Here is a 13,570-nt window from a genome sequence, read left to right on the forward strand (position 1 = left end):
CAACCCTGGCAATGACACCAGCTTGTTTCTCTGATCAAGAGATGCCCTTGGTAGCCATGGCTCCCTGAGGACCTGGGGTGACATGCAGGGGACAGAGATCAAGCATACTGTTTCACAGAATCTTAAGAAATTTTTTTGATCCCCTAAAATCTGCTAGTATGTCTCAAGGTCAGCTCCAATGAGTAGATTTTCATCGTTTATATAGGTCAAAAACCTTTTTTCTCCCATTATAGCATTTAAATTTTCTTCTTTCATCACCATAAGGATCTAGTCTTCCTGACCCAGAGCAGGGACAGTATCAGGTGATGGGGGAGTGAGCATGCCACCATGATGTTCGTTTTCAGTCTGGAGCTGTTTGTCCTCATAGGTCCTGTTTTGTCTTTGGGTGGGCTCATAGCACATGACACAGAGGGATATATGTTCCCGTCATTTTTGCACCAAAGATAGTCCTAAAACCATACATGTGATTAGTGTTTGATACCAATAAATAAATCACATAAATTCTACATGGAAGTTCAGAGAGAGGTGACAGTAAATGTTCTAAGGCAAAGAGAACTCAGGTTATTCCTGGGTAGCCCTTTTTACAAATAAGGGAACACAGGATGCCAGAGGCATTGTCCAGAGAGGCAGAGGAGTTGGGACCACAGACCAAGGACGGCTGACTGCAGACCTTGGTTCCTTAATGGGGGTGCCCAGTATAGTCTGATCCAGTTCCACCTGTGTCCTCTGCACCCCCTTTGAAGCTCCTGAATACTCTCCTCTTTACCATCTTTCCCACGGTGGAGGATAGGTGGACACTGTCCCTTCCCTACATTCTTTTCCATGGTGTAAAGTGACATGCTCTTATCCATGGCCTAGGGACTGCCTTTTTCCTTACTGTTTCATCTCTCCGCCCATGACATCAGGTGGGAGGGGATGAAGAGGGCCAGGTAATGTAAGCCTGAAGATGAATGCATCTGAAGATGAGGCTGAGCTATCAGAGGAGACTGGGATATGCAGGGGTGGCTTAGGGTCTGGGTTGGCCACAAGATCAGAGTCCAGCCCCACAGCTTGGGCCAGGGGTGGGGATTATAGGTGGGACCCATGGCGAGCATGAGAAGTAGGGAAGGATTGGCCTCAGTTTGACAGACCTGGATCCCCTGCCTGCCTGGTGCTCACCACAGTACATTCCGGAAGCAGAAAGATTAGGAGGGTGAGGCTGCCAGATACATACAGCTTGTGAAGCAGACCAGGCCTCCCTACCACATTCTTCTCAGAAGCAGGGAGTCAGTCAGGCATTTCCCAGTTCTGCTCAGTCTGTGATCTCTGACCTCTGCTTTTCTGACAGCAGTATACTACCCTCATGGTCTCTTTCTCCAGTTTCACGGACCTGGACTACTGCCCCAGGTTCTCTCAATGCCTGTCATTTCTTCCTCCAGTTTTACCATGCCTGTGACCAGCCAGGCATTGTGGTTTTCTGCATCATGGACTACGATGTGCTGCAGTTCTGTGATTTCCTGGGCTCCTTAATGTCGGTGTGGGTCACTGTCATTGCCATGGCTCGTTTACAGCCTGTGGTCAAGCAGGTCAGTCCAGAGTGGGCCCTGGGGGACAACCGTAGGCAAAGTCTACTTGAAATTCACTCCCAACCTCTCCCTGGGGGCATTGCCAAGTGCCCCTCTCCCACCCGGCCCAGCCCCCGGAGTCCTCTTTCTCCAGGTGCTGTATTTGCTGGGGGCTATGCTGCTGTCTATGGCTCTACAGCTTGATCGGCATGGACTCTGGAACCTGCTCGGACCCAGTCTCTTCGCCCTGGGGATCTTGGCCACAGCCTGGGTAAGGTTGGGAGGGCTAGGGGAGGGGGGAGTCCCAGAAGGACCTGGGTGCAGGGCCCTGAGTGTCTGGTCCTCAATGTAAGATGGGCTTGGACCCGGTCATCATCATGGCGCTGCTCGTGGTGCCCACTCCAGTCTTGGCAGGTGCCTTCAGGTCGCGACCAGGGCTCCAGGGAAGCCTGAGAATGACCAGTTCTGGCTCGGGTTCCAAGGCCTCGTATTCCTGAGTCCCACTTCTCTGCTTCCCCCAGACAGTACGCAGCGTCCGCCGCCGGCATTGCTACCCACCCACGTGGCGCCGCTGGCTTTTCTACCTGTGCCCGGGCAGCCTTATTGCAGGCAGTGCTGTCCTACTCTATGCTTTTGTGGAGACCCGAGACAACTACTTCTACATTCACAGCATTTGGCATATGCTCATCGCTGGCAGTGTGGGCTTCTTGCTGCCCCCACGTGCCAAGACTGACCACCGGGTCCCATCTGGAGCCCGGGCCCGGGGCTGCGGTTACCAGCTGTGCATCAATGAGCAGGAGGAGCTGGGCCTTGTGGGCCCAGGAGGGGCCACTGTCAGCAGCATCTGTGCCAGCTGAGGGGGGGTCTTTGGGCCTGCCCTTGGGGAATATGAACCCTTCCTAGGGGCAGAGAGCCCTTCCTGGGAATGTGGAGCCGTCCCAGGGATAAGAGACAGGTCGTGTTTCTAGAGGCCACGGAGTCTTTCTTGAGGACATGGAGCTCTTCTAGGGGCCTGGCGCACTTCCTGAAGGCTTGGAGTCTTCCTGCATCCATGGAGTCCTTCTTAAGGACTGGAGCCTGTGCAGGGCCACAGAGCCCCTCAGGACCAAGGAGTCACTCCTAGGGGTGCGGAGTCCTTCCCAGGGAATGGAGCCCTCCTAAGGACATGGATTCCTTCCCCGGGAGACAAAGCCCTCTCAGAACATGGCATCATTCCCGAGGAAATGGAGTCCATCTTGGGGAAACTGAGTCTCCAGATCTTCCCAGCAGCTCAGCAACTCTGGCCTCAGGCTTCCTTCCCAAGGCAGCATCTGGGCTGTGCCATGCTGTCTTATGCTGGGAGGGAAATTGCAGGACAGATGGGGCTGGGGCTGGGGCGGCTGGTATTCTGAGTTGATGCAGGTGGAGTCTGGTGTGTCTCCAATGAAGTATTTGCTGGTTCTGTGCTGCCTTCTTTCCTGGGGCCAAGGGTGTGGGGAGGAGAGGGTAAGAGAGGGTCTGAGGCAATCAGCAGGGGTGGTGGGAACCCAGCCAGAATGAGCTGCTGGAGCTTTTGCCTGAGGCTTTTGCCCTCTCATCGTCTCATGGCTGGCTGCATTCACTGGGAGTAGGGAGTTGTGAGTGAGTGTGTGTGTGTGTGTGTGTGTGTGTGTGTGTGTGTGTATGTGCTGACATGATTTAAATTAGCGAGACAGACCTCCCTTGTGGTGCCCACACCCAACAGGAAAGGAAGCTGAGGTCTCAGGAAATTGGATTAGCAGGTACAAGTCACAAACGTGCAAGAAATATCACGGTACATAACTTCTATTTTGAGTCCCCATTTTGCCCGAGAAACATCCTTCGTCAGTTTGTGATTTCTTCTCTTTCCACAAGGGTCACAGCTGAGTCTTAAGGGTCTTATATAATGCAGAGATGTTGGGAGAGAGTTTTCTGGTCACCGGGGTCCACACTGCACCCATCCCCTGAGCGTTCCCACATTCCACCTGGTCCCCAGGCAGCAGTGCAGGCAGGCCATCCCCGAGCGCTTTCCTGTGCCATCTGCATAACCCTTTTCAGTGCTGAGGCTCTCCTGACTTCTGTGCCACATGCAAAGACCTGTGAGGTCTCAGCTGCCCTCGAAGCCATTTCTCCTCTGGGGGACTACTTGGAGTTTTACTTGACCAGCAAGGCATGAGTTGCTCCATCCTTCAGATCCTGGAACCCTGTCCAGGGGTTTGTCCTCGGGATTGGGGCCCAGGGCCTCTTCCTTTTGGACCCTTCTGTGCCAGTGCCCTTGCTGCATCCTCTCCTCTCTCTTTCTTCTCCCTAGCTTAGGGAATCTTTTAATAATCTGGAGGTGGAGAAGTCTCCCTTTTCAGTTTTTCTCCCTAATCTTTTGTCTATGCCTTAACACTCTTCTGTTAAGACTTTAGAGCCTAGGAAGCTCAAAAGCCAGGAAAAGTCCCTTTGTTCTCTGCTTTCTGCATTCTCTTTTCCTTGGGGCGCTGAGCAGAGTGATGTGGCTGACTGAATGGTGAGCCAAGAGATGTGGGCTAGGTGTCTGTTGCCATATCAGAAATACATTTTCTTCATATTAGGTTGTACAGACTCAGGTCATTAGGTTGCATGAACCCAAATAGCTGGGATTCAGAACAGAGTCTGCAGAGTACAGAAGGCACTGAAGAGGGACACAGAGCTGGGACAGACCCCACCCAGCTAGGAGGAGTCAGAGGGGTTTTCAGGAAGAGGGGGGAAGATTTGAGTGAGGGCTGAATGATTCCGTAATGCCGAGGTGTTGGGAGAGGGTTCTCTCTGGTCACCAGTGTCCATATTGCATTCCTCCACTGAGATTTCTGTCATTCCAAATGGTCCCCAGTGAGTAAAGCACTTAGGACACAGTATTGTGCCTCGCTTGGTCTGTGATGAGTGGCCAGTAGATGTTAGCTAAAGGTCAAGAAGTGTCTGGACACAGGAAGGAAGAGCAAGGGGGAGACACAGAGGCAGGGCAGACTGATAGTTGTTGGGGAACTGGGAATAGTTTGGCTGGGCCTGGGCCCAGAGAGTGTGTGTGGGCGGAGTGGGGCTGAGGCAAGCAGCCAGTATGAGGTTGGATGGAGAGGTGGGGTCTGGTTTTTATCCCATGGGAAATGAGCCACTGGGGGGATTTAAGCAGGAGAGTAGCATGATCAGTTTGGTGTTTTTGTTTTTGTTTGGGTTTTTTTGAATGGGCATTAGCTAGTGCAGAGGAAGGATTTTGAAGAGAGTTTGGAGGACAAAAATATGGTGACACAGCTGTTGTGATACTTGAGAGAGAGAGAGTGAAGGTTTTTTGAGGCAATGTCATTGAAAGGAAGGGACCCATTTAGGAGCTCTTAGGAGGTGGATTTTCTCAACTTAGTGACTAATTCGATGTGTGGGGTTGTGATGGTCAGAGAAAAGGAAGGCACGTCTCTAGTGGCTCTTGGGTTGACTGTAGGATGGCGTGGCAACCGTTAGGCTATTCACAGATTTCTCAGTCTTCCCGCTCCTTCCAGACACATGGCGAGTGTGTTTCGCCTCCCCCTTGATGTTAGCCATGGCATGTGCTTGCATTGGTGGATAAAGTGGAAGTGAAGCTTGAAGAGCCAGCCAGGCTTTGTCATGGTGACTAGCAATGTTCCAGGTGGTAGCTGCGTTATCATCCTGATACCCTGAGGGATGAAAACAATGGTCAGAGCAGACCCGCCCGCCCAGTCTACTGCTGATGACCTGCCGAAAGAGTGAGAAACAAACCCTGTGGGTTTCAGCCACTGCGATTTGAAGTCATTACCATGACGGACCTAGCTGTCTTGCGTGACACAGTTGAAGAGCAACAGGGAAGGTGGGACAATTTCCTGGAGAGCAGGTCTCCCCAGAGCAGGGCTAGGACAGCAGATTTCACCTCTGCATTCCTCAGGCTGTAGATGATGGGGTTTAGTGAGGGCGTCACGACCCCATAGAACAATGCAATAATCTTATCCAGGTTGGGGTCCTCGGCCTTGGGCTTGAAGTACATGAAGGAGATGGTCCCGTAGAAAACCACCACAACTGTGAGGTGGGCAGAGCAGGTGGAGAAGGCTTTGCACCGGCCTGCGGCAGAGGGCACCCTAAGGATGGCAGCAAGGATGAGAATGTAGGACAGGCAGATGAAGAGGAGTGGGGCCAGCGTCAGGACAGCCGTGACCATGATTAATAGCAGTGCATTGAGAGAGATGTCCCCACAGGACAGTTTCAGCACTGCCAAGATCTCACAGAAGAAGTGATTGATGATATTGTGGCCACAGAAGGGGAGGCTCCAGGTGAGAAGGGACTGCAGCAGTGAAATGGCAAAACCTGTCCCCCAGCTCAGCACTGCCATCCACAAGCACGTCCACCTACTCATGATCTCTGGGTACCTAAGCGGCTGGCAGATAGCCACATAACGGTCATATGCCATCACAGCCAGGAGCAGGCACTCCGTGGAGCCCAGCGCCAGGGTCAGGTACATCTGCAGGGCACAACCAAGGAAGGAGATGGTCCTTTGGGCTCCCAGGAAGTTGGTCAGCATGAGAGGCACAAAGGAGGATGTGCCACAGATGTCCATGAGGGAGAGGTTGCTGAGAAAGAAGTACATGGGGCTGTGCAGGTGGGGGTCCAGCATGTTCAGCCCGATGAGGAGGGAGTTCCCCAGCATATTCATGGAGTAGATGCCCAGGCAGAGCACAAACAGGACCATCTCTAGGTTAGGGTGCTCGTGTAGCCCCAGCAAGATGTATTCTGTCACAGCCGTCTGGTTTGCCATCTCATTCTCCCTCCTTCCCTGTCTGGACCACAGAGCTCTCAGAAAAATCTCTTGCTGACCTGGGAGCCAAGCAGCCTGGATGTGTGCACTGGGGGCAGGTCAGCCCTGCCGCTGCAATTTAGTTTCATCATCTGATGAGAGGATTGGACTAAAGGCCTGTAAGCTGGCCCTCAGCTCTGCCTCAAGTTGTGATGTAACTTAGGGAGATGAGGCACATTCTAGACCCCTAGACTCTTTGTTGTTCTCCCCAGGGTGGGTGCAGGGGAGACAAGGGTAGGATTCACGTTTGGCACACTCCATTGTAATATAAAGAGTCCTTGGCTGTTAAGGGAAGCATCTTTTTTAGGTTATGACTCCATATGGTTGAATTTTGCTCATGGTATTTCAGATTCATTCATTTGCTGCATGGGTTTTGAATACTTATTCTGTGCTAGGTCTTGTTTAGGTGCTGTGGGTACATCAGTAAGAAAAATAAATGGACAGAAACATACCACACCTATCATAAGGTTGCCCCCTTTCTTCCCTGAATTAGGTGAGATGAACTTTGGAAGGCCTGTGGGTGATGGGTGATGGGCTCATCTAGTGTTCCTTTGGGCATTAAGGGTCAAACATTTCCACTCCACAAGATGTGTAAGCCTGACATGTGGTCATCTGTCTTTAAGGAATGATAGGCCATCCATCAATTTTTTTTTCCTTCCCTCATCCATTGATTTTTAGAAGATCATATAAGAACATAAAATTCCAGTAGAGCCACTGGTCACAGGATCTAACCCTGGTCATGCAAGCCAAGTGACTCACTTCTTGGCCTCCATGTTGCCTTATAGAATAAATTATATTGACAATGATGTCTCAGGAGGAGGGAACACCAAGCTCTAATCTGTGAGGGGCGTTGTCTTTCAGTGACTAGTTTTAAAAGGGAGGGGTAGGCAGAGGTGGCAGTTCTCTCTCAGGTGGCTTTCGTTGCTCTTCTGAGCTGGTCTCATTGCCTCCTTGGGAAATGCCAGTGTCAGGAGGGAGCCCTAATGTCCCTAAGGTACAGCAGTCTTGTTAGGCAGGAAGGCTGTCTTATGGCCCAGGTAACCCCTGGTTTAAAGCAGAAACAGGAGCTGAGTGTGACATTTAACATACAGAAGATATAGTCACCTCACTCCTGGATTGACTGTGAGGCCATTGTCCTGTGACAGCACTGGAGTTCTGTTTGTCTGTCAGGGCTGGATTTTTTTCCCCTCATTCCTCTTCCTCATTGCATCTAGCATTTGTAGGAGCTGACGGGTCATCCTCTGCTGAATGAATCTTGTCTTTTCCCAGGGCTACATCTTGCCCAAGAAGTTTCCTTTTATTTTATTTTTTTATATTTATTTATTTTTAAGTAGGCTTCATGCCCATTGTGGGGCCCAACACGGGGCATGATCTCACAACCCTGAGATCAAGACCTGAGCTGAGATCAAGAATCAGATGCTTAATTGACAGCCATCCAGGCATTCCCTTTTAGAGGCAGGTCCTCCCTCCCTTCCCCAGTGGGGGCTTCCTGATCATCCTTCAGAGCCCTGTTTGTTCTCTCTTTCTCTCTTCTCCCTGCTCCATGAGGGGTTACATGCTCCCTTCTTGTGGTCCCTCCACCTTTGGTTGTCCCTCTGTTCTACAGTGTGCTGTGCACCCGTCCCCTCTACTAGAGAGCAGGACCCCATTTCCTTCCTTCACACACCTCCTACAGTGAGTGATGCCAAGAGCAGTCACTCAACAGATATTCAATGCATGATTCAAAAAACCTAGCTTTGCACCCCAGCGTCACTCAGCACTAATTAGCTGCGTGAGATTGACCAAGTCACATGGCTTATCTGAGACTCAGAATCCCTCTGAAAAATGGAGGTGCTGTGTAGCTCAGATGAGGCAGACCCGCAAAGGTGCTAGTGTGCTGCCTAGTGCTACATGTTGTATGAGGATCCAGATCAAAGGCTGCATCTTCAGTCACAGAGCACCTGCTGGATCTGTGCTCGCCACCTCCTGACAAGGGTTCCAGCGTCTGTCATGACCCCCGGCATCCCCAGAGCCAGTGCCACTGTTCCCTTCTCTGGCCTGAATTAGGGTGACTGTTAAGGGTGTTTCTGGAGATACAGAGGCAGCTGATTAATCTGGGTCATCGCTGGACCTTACATCTTATCCACATGAACAATTAAGGGCAGGGTTTCTCTTGCTGAGGTTTGGCAAAAAGATAAAGAATTGCCTGAGTATGATGGTGGCTCATTCATTCACTCATTTAACTGATAACTGTGGAGCAGTTACTATATGCCAGGCCCTGTGCTAGGAGCTGAGAATACAGCAGAGGCTGGTGTGGCTTCCGTCCGAATACTTTACACTCATTCCCTCATGCTAGGTGACCTTGGGCACGTCCCTTCCTCTCTCTGGGCTTTAGAAACCTCTGAGATTCTCTTTGAGTCTAGGATGTAAAGACAAAGTAAAACTTGAAATCTGTAAAGAAGTTAAAAGGAAGCACCTTTCCTAGGTTATCACTTCATGGATTATACCCACAACATTTCAGATGCAAGAATAAGGGCTTGGTCTGTACTCGGTGTGTTTTTACAAATTGAGCTATGTTAACCTCAAATTCTGATACCTGACACGGGTGTGTGTGTGTGTGGACGCATGGTGGGCGGGGGGTTCCCAAGTAGGTGAAAGGTGGGAAACCACCTGTCCCCACATTTCTCTTCCTCACCCTCCTCTCTAACAAAAAGACCAAGTGGGAATGGCAGAGGCATTTGAGGGCTTTTGAAAACAGGCTGTGGCCTGCCCGCTTGCCCCATCTCCCCTACACACACACCTGCTCCAGCCTCACCAGACCACTCCCCATTAATGGACAAACCCCACACACTCCTATCACATCCCTCTTCATACTCTTTCTTCAGCCTGGAGAGGCCTTTCTCTTCCACTCATCCTTCAAGGCTCTGCTCTCACACCCCTCCTCTGCACAGCCCGCTCTGATGCCTTCCTAGAACTGACCATCCCAACAACATGATGCTTACCGCTATAAGCACAGGTTAATTGCATTCTGCCCTGCATTGTAGTGTGTTGTCCCTCTCTCAAGTGACTGTGAGCTATTTTAATCAAAGGGTCATGTCCGATTCATCATTGTTACCCTCGGTGCCTGCACCCAGGCAGTGTCGATGATTGCCATTTGAGATCTGGTGCTATTCCGCTGCTCCAAACCCTCGTCCCAGATGTCTCACTTTGAGATCACCTCCCCCACCAATACACACACAGCAACAGAGGATGCGACCATTGTGATTGCTGGGAGAAGAACTTTGGGGGTGCCAGTCTTCTCCCTGTCACGGCTCCTGCTCTTTCTGAAGAGCTAAGTCAGAGAGTAGTGGGTTTCCTCACAATTTAGGAGTCTGATCATAATACATTCATGGAAATTAGAACCAGCTCATGGGGTGACAGACTTATGGCCCCAAAGAAATAGGTCTGTATCTAGAAAATGCCATGTGTCCAGGTAACCGACAGCTTTGACTCTGCTCCATGGCCACAAGATGGGACACCAGAGAGCGGCTGCTGTTCCCCGGGTGCATCAGTTAAGATGAGCTAGGTTTTGCTGCAGTAACACATAATCTTAGTGGCTTACCATGACAAAGGTTTACTTCTTTCTCATGCTACATGTCCTTTGTAGGTCTTTAGGGGGTTCTGTTCCATGTTGTCTTCCTCAGAGATCCTGGCTGATGGAGGCTCCACCATCTGGACATCACAGGTTGTGATGGCTGGGGAAGGACACACTAGGGCATTCACACCAGCAGTTACATGCTCCGCCCCAGAAGTGACATGTGTCACATCTGCCCACACTTCACTGGCCCTGTGTAATCCTACCACATGCTGGGAGGAGGAGAACCTGAAATATTGCTGAGTATTTGGGTACGATATTATCTCACAGTACACTCAGAAAACCACTCTGGCATCTATCTGCCAATGTCTCACGCTCTGTCATGTTCTGGAAAATCAGATTCACACAGAGATAGCAAACCGAGTGTCTGAGAACAATTGTCTAATTCCACGCCCTAGATTTAGACCTCCTGAGAGTCAAGGTGATGCCATAAGCTAGGACTGGGAGCCCTGGGACAGGAGCGATTGTTGCCTTTGTTCTGATTCTGCTGTATGACCTTCATCAAATTTCTCCTTCTGTGAATGGAAGCACTCAATTAGGTGACTTCTAGTACTCTGTAACCCCTGAAACATTTCCTCACTCTGTCTAGCAACTTCCAACCCTGAGGTCTGACAGACCCAGGGTTACTTTGCAAGGTAAAAATTGTATCAATTTCATTGACTGGCGACTAGTTTGAACCATTTGATATTTTATTTTAGGCTTCACAAATTATTTTAAAAGAAAGGTGATGGGAATAAGAGGACCAAAGCTTCCGTTACGAGTTCCCTGACATGACTGGATCTAGGATTCCAGCTTCACTACTTCCTCGCTGGATGGCAGAGCAGGTGAGTGTGGGCTTTGGAGTCAGACCAACCAGGGCCCAAGTCCCAGACCTGCCACTTGCTCACAGTTTCCCGAGCCTCACCTTCCTCACCTGTAAAGTGGAGATAAGAATAGTGTTCCCTTGTGGGGTAGTTTTGAGGATCCAGCGAGACAAGGCATGCAGAGCTCTTAGCACAGAGCCTGGCGCATGATAAGTAATCAGTAAGTGGTAGCCAATATTACTAGTATCATTACGTCCTCTTTCACAAGCAAATATTCCGGTTTTCATACACTGAAAAAAGGTTTCATGAGAACAGCCCACATGCTAGATCGATTGTCCTTACCTCACACCTACTGCCCAGTGACATTAGCACCTGCAGGTAGCTGGAGCAGGCTGCCAGGTGTTCTGACCCGAGGCTTGGGAGACAGAGCCGGCAAGTGCTGAGCTCGTTACAAGCAGACACACTGTTCTGGGATGGGCCAGGGCCAAGGCCTCCAGGACCAGCTCTTGGTCCCCTGCCACACAGCTCTCCTGCTCTGGGCCCCGGGGGACCTCTCAGTCCCTGCCCAATTTAAAGTTCAAACTCTGGAACCACACAAGTTTGAGGGTTTGGGAGCTGTGGGGCTTGGACACCCCAGGATTCTTGTGCTTTCCCAGGAGGGCCTGGTTGCAGTGAGGTGGGCACAGGAGACACACGGGACAGATTCTGACTGAGTCTCATTGCTGTCCTGCCCCTTGGATCTGAGGACTGGAGTTTGTGACCCCCTGCCGCAGGCCTGCGTGTCTTGGTCTGTGAAAAGGGGCACTTCATTCAGGAATGTTGTGAGGATGGGGACTCGTGAAAGTTTAGCAAAGTGAATCGCTGTCTAGAGTATGAGGCCCTGAGCACTTGTGAGGGAGATTAAGTCAGGGATTTAATCACGGGTCTCTATAGGTTTCCTTTCCCTTCTCTTCCCTTCCTATCTCCTTATGTTTCCTTTCCTTTCCATTTCCTTCACTTAAAATTTTTTAAGTGTATGTCTTTTGAGAAAGAGAGAAAGAGAGAGAGCATGCAGGGGAGGGGCAGAGAGAGAGGGGAAAGAGAATCCCAAGCAGGCTCTGCACTGTCAGCATAGAGCCCGATGTGGGGCTCGAACTCGAACTGTGAGATCATGACCTGAGACAAAACCAAGAATTGGACTCTTAACCGACTGAGCCACCCAGGTGCCCCTCCCTTTCCTTCATAATAAAGAATAACAACTTGATGCAGTTTAGGAACTACAACACAGCCTTCACTAAAACAGTGGCAGCTACAGATTTTCCTGTGATACTATGTCTTGTCTTTTGGAATTTTTATCAAGATCACAGGTCAAAGTAAAACATTCGAAGATTGGTACTATTTGTTTTCTACATGGTCATGGACCAGTGCCCTCTTGCTGCCCATGGACACCTGGAACCCAACACCATCCCCTCACTGCTCTCATTTTCTCCATCTCTGTCTCAAGGGGCAGCAGCGCTACCCACCCAAATAAGCCTGAAACCCAAGCTTCAACCCACAAAGCCATTCTCTCTCTCGTCCACCTCTGTAGTCATCTGTAGATCCCAAATATTTCCCAGCTGCCCTCTCTCCGCTTGGTTGCCCGCCTGGTCAGGCCTCATGAGAGCCTGGCTTATGGATTATGGCAACAGCTTCCTCACTGCATGCCCCTCAGGCTGGAGGCCTTCTCATCTGTGCTCTACTCTGGAGCCAGGAGATCATCCATTTCTTAAAAATGAATCACCTTATTTTTAAGTTCTAAGTCACGTTCATGTTATAAATATTGGAAATATTGGAATTAGTTAAATAAAGAAACAATCCTTATCTAACCTATCAATCCTATCTAACCCCACCACCCAGTGGAAACTCTTAATATTTTGTCATAGTTTCCCAGAATTTTTTGCATATATACTTATTCATAAATCCATAACAAAAATACTTAAACAAATAATATTGGGATCACAGTGAATACAAAGTTGTGAATTCTGCTTTTTTCTATTTAACTACATTGGGAGCATTTTCCATTATCAAATATTCTTCAGAAAATAAGAATTTTTTGAAGGCTGCATCATATTCTATTATTGGACACCACCAAGATTTATTTGGACATTCTTCTATGATTAGATGTTAAGATTCTTACAACTTCCTGTTACTATAAATAATGCTGTGATTAATGTCCATATATATATATATATATATATCCTTATTCATAGATCTTTGCACCTCTAATGATCATATTAGACTAATTCCTATAAGTAGACGTGTTAGGTCACAGAGTCCAGCAATTTTTAAGTCTTTTGATTCATACTTCTGACTGATTTTTTTTTTTTTACATTTATTTATTTTTGAGAGACAGAGACAGCGCGAGCAGGGGACGGGTAGAGAGAGAGGGAGACACAGAATCTGAAGCAGGTTCCAGGCTGCCAGCTGTCAGCACAGAGCCCGACGCGGGGCTCGAACTCACAAACCATGAGATCATGATCTGAGCCAAAGTTGGACGCTCAACCGACTGAGCCACCCAGGCGCCCCCATACTTCTGGCTGATTTTGCCAGGAATTTGTATTAACTTATTCCCACCCTCACCAGCAGTGGATGACATTACTTCTTCACTGCACCTTCATTACCAACGGACAGTAAAAAAGTTCTTCACCAATTTCATCGGTGAAAATGATATCTAATCACTAATCTAAAAGTAAATGTGATTTTAACACCCCCAATGCCCACCTGATAACATCCAGATTCTTGTCCTGGCATCAAAGCTGGGCATCTTTGTGGGCAG

General features: G+C 49.4%; 2 protein-coding genes across 17 annotated transcripts in view; one reads left to right on the top strand and one right to left on the bottom strand.

Moving 5' to 3' along the window:
* The window catches only part of TMEM8B (transmembrane protein 8B), a 68,666-nt gene that overhangs the window by 23,898 nt on the left and 31,198 nt on the right, over positions 1 to 13,570 (top strand). For 2 of the 16 annotated variants that reach the window (XR_002081457.2, XR_002081458.2), the window contains exons 11-13: positions 1,419 to 1,565; positions 1,676 to 1,815; positions 10,672 to 10,797. Coding sequence is in view for 9 of the 16 variants with exons in the window: in XM_019454527.2 (XP_019310072.2) it covers positions 1,419 to 1,565; positions 1,676 to 1,815; positions 2,066 to 2,447 (669 nt within the window). In the remaining 7 variants the exon portion in view is untranslated. Of the gene's footprint in view, positions 1 to 1,418; positions 1,566 to 1,652; positions 1,816 to 2,065; positions 2,986 to 9,224; positions 9,338 to 10,671; positions 10,798 to 13,570 lie in introns of those variants that run through there. The other 14 variants (XM_019454527.2, XM_019454521.2, XR_002081459.2 and 11 more) reach the window with 13 other exon arrangements.
* LOC109270155 (olfactory receptor 13C7-like) lies at positions 5,305 to 6,321 on the bottom strand. Its single transcript, XM_019454536.2, has one exon. It carries the CDS (start codon positions 6,319 to 6,321, stop codon positions 5,305 to 5,307), a length of 1,017 nt encoding a protein of 338 aa, XP_019310081.2.

The sequence above is a fragment of the Panthera pardus genome, unplaced genomic scaffold (genome assembly GCF_024362965.1).
Source record: "Panthera pardus isolate Hobbes unplaced genomic scaffold, ASM2436296v1 HiC_scaffold_20, whole genome shotgun sequence".
Classification (NCBI taxonomy): Eukaryota; Metazoa; Chordata; class Mammalia; order Carnivora; family Felidae; genus Panthera; species Panthera pardus.

What these genes read in the sequence shown, in the direction of transcription:
- LOC109270155 (XM_019454536.2), bottom strand. Translation starts at nt 6,321, where the DNA reads ATGGCAAACCAGACGGCTGTGACAGAATACATCTTGCTGGGGCTACAC.